This window comes from Apodemus sylvaticus, chromosome X, assembly GCF_947179515.1.
Source record: "Apodemus sylvaticus chromosome X, mApoSyl1.1, whole genome shotgun sequence".
Lineage (NCBI taxonomy): Eukaryota > Metazoa > Chordata > Mammalia > Rodentia > Muridae > Apodemus > Apodemus sylvaticus.
The window spans coordinates 38,963,290-38,970,784 of NC_067495.1; the positions used below are offsets into that span (position 1 = coordinate 38,963,290).

Consider the following 7,495-nt stretch of genomic DNA (forward strand, 5'->3'; position numbering starts at 1 on the left):
TTGTCCCTCCTGTGTGCCTGCAATCCTGTCTCAGCACCCCTGAATGACCAGCTCTCCCTTGGCACAGAGTGCTGTGGCTCAGGCTAACTCCAAGGTGCAGGTGGAGTGCAGATGGACACTTTCCCAGCTGTTCTGCTACTCCTGTATTCTCTGCATTCCTCGCTTACCTGCCTGTTCAGTAGACAGAAAAAAATCTCCTGATTTCTTTCTTAGCCAGTTTATCATTTGTATAAAATATTGATTTATTTGAGTTAATTTTATATCCAGATACTTTGCTGAAGTTGTTTATTAACTGTAGAAGTTCTCTGGTAGAATTTTTGGGGTTGCTTATGTATACTATCATATCATCTCCAAATAGTGATACCTTGACTTCTTCTTTGTTAATTTGTATCCCTTTGATATCCTTTTGTTGTCTTATTGCTCTAGCAAGAACTTCTACAGCTGATAATCAATTTCAGCAAAGTGGCTGGATGTAAAATTAACTCAAATAAATTAGTAGCCTTCCTTTATGCAAATGATAAACAATCTAAGAAAAAATGATAAAACATATTTTTATAATATTTTTACATGTGGTCTTAGTTTTGACTTTCTATTAGAGGAAAGATGATAAAGCTACAAAAATTGTTATATCATTCTAAAATTTTGTATATGTATGGATATTTTAAGATTTGTCTTTATTTTTATTTTATTTATTTATTTTTAAATATTTTATTGGTCATTTTATTTGTTTACATATCAAATGTTATCCCCCTTCCCAGTTTCCTCTCAAAAAAATCTATTTCCTCCACCTCCCCTGCTTCATTGAGGGTGCTCTTCCACCCACTCAACTACTCCTGCCTCAGTGCCCTTACCCTGCATCATCAAGCCTTCAGAGGACCAAGGGCCTCCCCTCCCATTGGTGCCAGACAAGGCCATCCACTACTACATATGCAGCTGGAACCATGGGTCGCTCCATGTGTACTCTTTGGTTAGTGGTTTAGTCCCTGGGAGCTCTGGGGGATCTTGGTGGTTGATATTGCTGTTCTTTCTATGGGATTTCAAACCCCTTCAGCTCCTTTAGTCCTCCACCTAGCTCTTCCATTGGGATCCCTGCACTCATTCTAATGGTTGGCTGCAAGCATTCACATCTGTATTGGTCAGGCTCTGGAAGAGCCTCTCAGGGAACAGCTATTCCAGGTGCATCTTAGCATCAGCAAAAGTTTGGTGTCTGCAGATAGGATGGATGGTACATTTATATGATGGAGTACTATTCTGCTATTAAAAACAGTGACTTCATGAAATTTGCAGGCAAATGGATGGAATATGAAAATATCCTCCTGAGTGAGATAATCCAATCACAAAAGAACACACATGGTATGAACTCACTGACAAGTGGATATTAACCTCAAATCTTGGAATACCCACAATGCACCTCACAGATCATATGAAGCTCAAGAAAAAGAAGACCAAAATGTGTGTGCTTCAGTACTACTAAGAGAACAAAATTGTCATGGGAGTTAGAGGGAGGGAGAGATCTGGGAGGGAGAGAGTAGGGGAAGGGTAAATAGGGACAGGATTCGGTGTGAGGGGAGACAGGGAGAAGTATGGATGATCATGAAATTGACCAGAGGTGTATAGCAGTGGGGGATGGGTAACTGGGGGTAGCCGCCAGAACTTTCCTGATGCCAAGAAAGCAAGAGGCTCCCAGGACCCAACAAAATACCCAACAATGGGGAGATGGTGCCTGTAGATATTGCATCCAGTGGATAGGAATGGCCACCTACCTACCTCAAATATATTAATCCAGAATACTTCCTATCAAAAGGAAATGCAGGGACAAAGAATGGAGCAGAAATAGATTTGTTTTTCTTAAACACAAAGTAAAGCAAGAATGCCTCCTCATAACACAGTACTCAGAAAATGGCAAAAAGAGGAAGTTAACTTTTTAATGTCATCACATTCAAAAATAGATTCCTTAGAAGTTAAGCCTTTAAAAAAAGTTCCAACATCTTAGATTGTTTACTCTTTTGTAAAATATCATACCCCAGTATGAACCTATTAAGTCATGATTGTTTAGGTTCACAGTCATTTCAAATTTTCTCCAGAGGTATATTATAAACTATATAACTATGATTATTTAGAAATTTCAGTATTTGAAAAAAATGGTAAAATACATATGTAATGAAAATTAACATATTTGGATAAACACTCCTTGTAAACAAATGCATGGATAATACAACATTCTGGATATATAGTCTAAGCTTCAATTATAGTATGCATCTGGATGTCAGAGATCAGAGGACAATTCTCCTCCTCACCATATCCTAGCCCAAACCTCTTTTGGAAGCCTCCTACCATACCAGAGTCCAGATTAGTTAACTCCAGTAAAGACTGACCATGGACCCAGCCCCTTGCTTGTCCTGCATAACTCCAACCTCCCTTCCACTCTTCCTCTCCATATGCCTACTAATACCTATGGAAGAAACCTCCTAAAGATCCCAAGTCCAGGCCAACCAGCATTCTGGTAAAACAGTCTCCCCTCCCCCACCTATGTCTCTGCCTCATAATCCTACTGCCCCTCTTGTCAAATCTTTAAGCTGAATTGGTCCCTAACTGCTTTTCAAAATTGAAGCTTTTAATTCAGTAATCTGAATAATATGATCTTCACCAAGAAAAAAAGGATTTTTGAAATAACAGTGTTAAGTAAAATATTTATTATTCAAAGTAGATAGATTATATTTGTAGTTTAAGTACATGGGAGCCTAAAGCATGGGCTTGGCAAAGATATTGGAAGCCACGGAGCCCTACTATATAGTATCGAGATTGGCAAATAATAAAGTGAGATACCATGTATAAAATAAAATATGAACAGTAAAGTTTTTCTATAAATAACTTTTCTGTAAGAAAATTTTTGGAAAATATGTTGTTAGTACTATTCCAATCTTTACATAATAGTGTAACTCAACAAGTAACCATCCAGTGAATGACAATATATTCAGACTAGGCAGCATATCTAACTGGGGTGGAAAGATTAATAATCAATCAAGGAACAAAGAGTTCTGTACATCCATGTACCTTTGGGCTGCTGTAATATCAGGATGAATGCACACAATCACAATTCTTTGGTCATAGAGAGTGCTCCCTAATACTATACTTATACTGATTTCTATATGTTTGGCCATCTTCTTGCAGATACCCATTGACTGTGGCCAATGGGCAATGTCCATTTTGACTAAAAATTAAAGAGGAAAACCATGGTTTATTCTTTATCACTATTGAATTCATATTAAATATCTTCAAGTATTATAACGCATTTGAGGAGGTAAATGATTAATGAAGTTGTCATTGTACAGAGATCTGACCTAATTACTTATTCTTCCCTTGAGTGTGCTAATTCTTATTTAGAAAACATCATCCTGTTTATACTCATATAAATATCTTACTTCATTGTGCCTATTTTGCCTCATCTGTATAGAGGTGACTTCCTTATCCAAAATTTACTCATCATTATGTATGTTCCAATGTGTTAATTTGCTTGTTCCACTCTAGACATAATATATGGACATGTTTATATGTCTGTATTGTAAGTGCTTTCATTTATGATCTTTAAATTTTGGCTGTAAGAGAGAAAAGCTTCTAAGATTTTTTTTATTTTTTAGGTGTTATGGACTCCTGAATTGAAAATAGTCATTCACATATCAGAGAGAAAAATCTTTGAACATAGAGCTTCAAGAAAAGGGTTCAAAATAGATATATCTGACCTATATGTGGAAGACTGTTATAACATCACTAATTGAATAACATATCATGTATGACTTTGACATAAATGGTTAAACCATCACCTTACCACAGAGGAGTTCTTTAGAATATTCTATAATCTAACACAGATGAAAATATTCAACGGCAGCCCTTAAACCACAAGGTTACCTCAGGAATCATTCAGTGAATTAGAAAGAGTATCTCTTTGTGTGGTATCCAGAGCTGTCCCAACCCAGAATGATATAATTGCATGCTAAAAGTAGGGCGTCAAATTCCTGACCAGTAACAACATTACCCTTTGACTTTCACAACACAAAAACACAAAGGGGAAAAAATTAAGTAGTTTTCTCAGTTTACAGTCTTGATAATATGCTTACTGGACATAAAATTTGACTTTCATTATTTTACATCCCAGTTCACAAGTAATTTCACGAATAAAGATTTCCAGAGGACCACCTTCTTCTATCTTGTTTTCATTATCAGCAAGGATGGCAACAGTTTTCCATTTTCCTTCTAGCTGAAAAAGCAACAAAATTGGAAAAAAATAAAAATCACAACAGACCATTAGATAATGTGTTGGCATACTCATCTCTGATATCAATACCTGAAATCAATAAACTGACATTAAATTGTAGCCACCCGCAGGTACATGTGAACCGGAAACCTGGAAGAGAATTCTGCGGATTAACGGGAAGGGGAAGAAAGAGAATTGAGTCAAGACGACAGTTGCCAATAGAGACTGACTTTACTATTATATGCCAATATATATAGTCTTTAGAAAACAACCCTGCCCCCCAAATGGCCGCGAATTCCTTGGTTCTTCTTCTTAGCGGGTCACCTGCTTCCAGTAGGTTTCTGCTGGTCTCCAGGTGAGACTGCCCTGAGGCAGCCTTGGTTCTTAAGGTGAAAGCGGCTGTATTGTTCCCAAGAGAACAAGGGCCGGAGATAACACCACAGGGGAAGGGTGGAGGCTGCAGGCCAGGAAAGTCGCAGCTTGAATAGGCTGGGTAACACTATCAGAAGGTTGGGGGCTGCCGGCCAGGAATGTCACAGCTTGAATAGGATGGGCTAAGAAGTCCAGCCAAATGCTGTGGGGGATGGGACATTAAATACCAATCAATAATTTATTTACTAGTTGAAGATTATGTTTCTTGAAATGAAGCACACCCCATAGCAATATGATGGCATGATTAACACAGAATCATGGACCTTGAAACTGCTCATCTTTTCTCCTCATATACTCTGCATATAAAAACTCATATTTTCTTTATTTCACTGGTTTCACACTAGTAAAAATCTGATTGCAAAAGTGTACCTGAGAGAAAGACAGAAAGCTTATTTCATGCAGATGGACTTGCATGGATTGACTGGCTCATATATCACATCCAAAGAAATATGTTATCAGTGAAGCTCCCACATACACACAGACATGAATTTACCTGAGCATGAGCCAGTACAAATGCCAATGCTAGCAGCAGAAATTTCACCATCATGATTCCTAACTTTGCTCTTCTGTAGACACTCAGATTAGGAAAATGGTTGTGAAGGATGTGAACCGACAAAGCTCTTTATACAGTTAATTTTGAGGAGGAGCATGAACTCAACCAATGATTCACCAGCACAACAACCCACATCTTTCCAGGACTTCCCATTGGGCCATAATGGATAGAGTAAGACTTCAAGTTCCTAAATTAATAAGCTTACACTTAAGGCCAGGATATGCTATGCTGATTAACTGAGCATTCCTGTCAGAGTGAAAGAACTAACTCTACACTAGCATTAATAATAAATTATTTTGGTCTAGGGCCATAGTGGTAGACAGAGGTCACAGTGCTTCTGCATATACCCTATGTGATTCATTTAACCAAAGTGACATGCATTTTCAGATGCATTCCTTATCTTAGCCTAATACTGTATAGTTAAATGTATTAAAAACTGTGGCCTGAGCAACATGAGCAATAGTATCAAAATTGTCACATAATAGGTGTTAAAATTTAAGGAGGGTCTCCTATAAGAATACAGTCATAAGTATTCCCCAACTTTTAAGCCTTTCCATATACAGGCATCTTTGTTCATCTAGTATATTGTATTATACTATCACCAATACATATTTACAAGAGTAATCTTTGAAAAGTTAATTGAACATATATTAGAAAATGTGGTAAGATATCCAATGGTAAAAAATACAAGTATCATTAATGAAAATGAGTCTATGCAAGTGTAAAAAAATCTATTGAAATTGACTTTTTAAAAAAATATACATTTTTGCAAATGGACTCTATATAATCTGGAAATTGTGCTTTACATGCCCTAAAGAAAAGACATCTTCTGCCTAGTTACCTTCTAACTCTCTTTGATGCCACAACCAAGATATCTGTTGTCCACATCAATAAGACCTCATCATCTAATTTTAAGAGCAATCAAGTAGACTTTCAGGACTCTCCAGTACTTTTTAATCCTCTAGACCTTTACTTGAAACACATGGAACTACCTACACTTAGCACTGTGGTCTTTTTCGTCTATAACACATAACAGATAGCTATACCATTTTTAAATGTTAAAGCCCTGTTCTTCATGATAATTTCTTTTTTAGATTTTTATTTTTACCCCTACTTTTTTATTTTGGCATTATTATATAATTATATCATTTCCTACATCCATGTTATTCTTCTAATCCCCCATATATACCCTTTGATCTATCCCAATTTTGTCATCATTTATTTTATAAATGGTCATTATGTTCCTGAGAGTGTTTAAATATGTGTATATGTATGTATGTGTGTGTATGTACAAACAAACATGCACAAACAGAGACTAATTATTAACTGATCAGTCTGTATAATATCAATGGGTCAGAGTTGTGACTGTGGGATGGCTACCCTCTCCCTCATTTGATGTCCTGTATTCCTGTGGTAGGTGGGCTCTATAAGTTCCCATTTCCTATTGTTGTACATTTCATCTATGATCCCTCATTGTGAATCCTGAGAGTCTCTCACTTCCCAGGTGTCTGGTGCATACTGGAGGGTTCCCACCAACCTCCTATCTACTGAGGTTGCCAGTTTCCATTCTTGGTGCTGGCTTTCAGGACTTCAGACCTTTTCCTAATCAGCTCTTAAGACTGAGGACATCCTGACCTTTACAGTCAAATGTATGGAACTAGAGAATATCATCCTGAGAGAGGTTATCTCAGACCAATAAGGACATGCATGGTATGTACTCACTAATGCATGGATATTAGCCTCACACAAAAGTACAGGGTACCCAGGATACAGTCCACAGAAATCAAAAACTTCAACAAGGTGAAGTGCCACCTGGGAAGCCTCAGTCCCACATGGGTGGGAGAAAAAAGCAATCACAAGTAGGGAGGGAAGGCGTGACCTGGAATGGAAAGAGGAGGTGGGGCAGAGAATAGAGGGGGAGGGAAACCTGATCTGATATTGAAGATGTCTAGTTTAAGGCTCACTGGTTCAAGGACTCAAGTGATTCCTAAACCTTTATCTGAAGTATGAATCTAGGAAGAACACAAGACACAGAACATGGAAGAGCTGACTTTCTAATTCTAGATTACCTTAGTAAACATGGTTTTGTATCATAGCTGTCATTTATCTGCAAATGCCATGTTTATGATATTCTTTACCATTGAATAATATTCCATAATATCTATGTACACTGTCTTCATTAACCATTAGACAGTTTTAGGGCCCTTAGTTTATTACCATTTCCTAGCTGATATGAACTTAGTAGCAAAAAAATGAAA

The 7,495-nt window shown here is 37.3% G+C and overlaps 1 protein-coding gene across 1 annotated transcript; it reads right to left on the minus strand.

Moving 5' to 3' along the window:
• Positions 1 to 3,105: 3,105 nt before the first annotated feature.
• On the minus strand, positions 3,106 to 5,231 carry LOC127674438 (odorant-binding protein 1b-like). The gene is made up of 3 exons (XM_052170225.1): positions 5,160 to 5,231; positions 4,116 to 4,255; positions 3,106 to 3,211 (listed from the first exon to the last, which is right to left on the minus strand). The coding sequence occupies exons 1-3, from the start codon at positions 5,229 to 5,231 to the stop codon at positions 3,106 to 3,108; spliced, it is 318 nt and encodes a 105-aa protein (XP_052026185.1).
• Between the last annotated feature and the right edge of the window lie 2,264 nt (positions 5,232 to 7,495).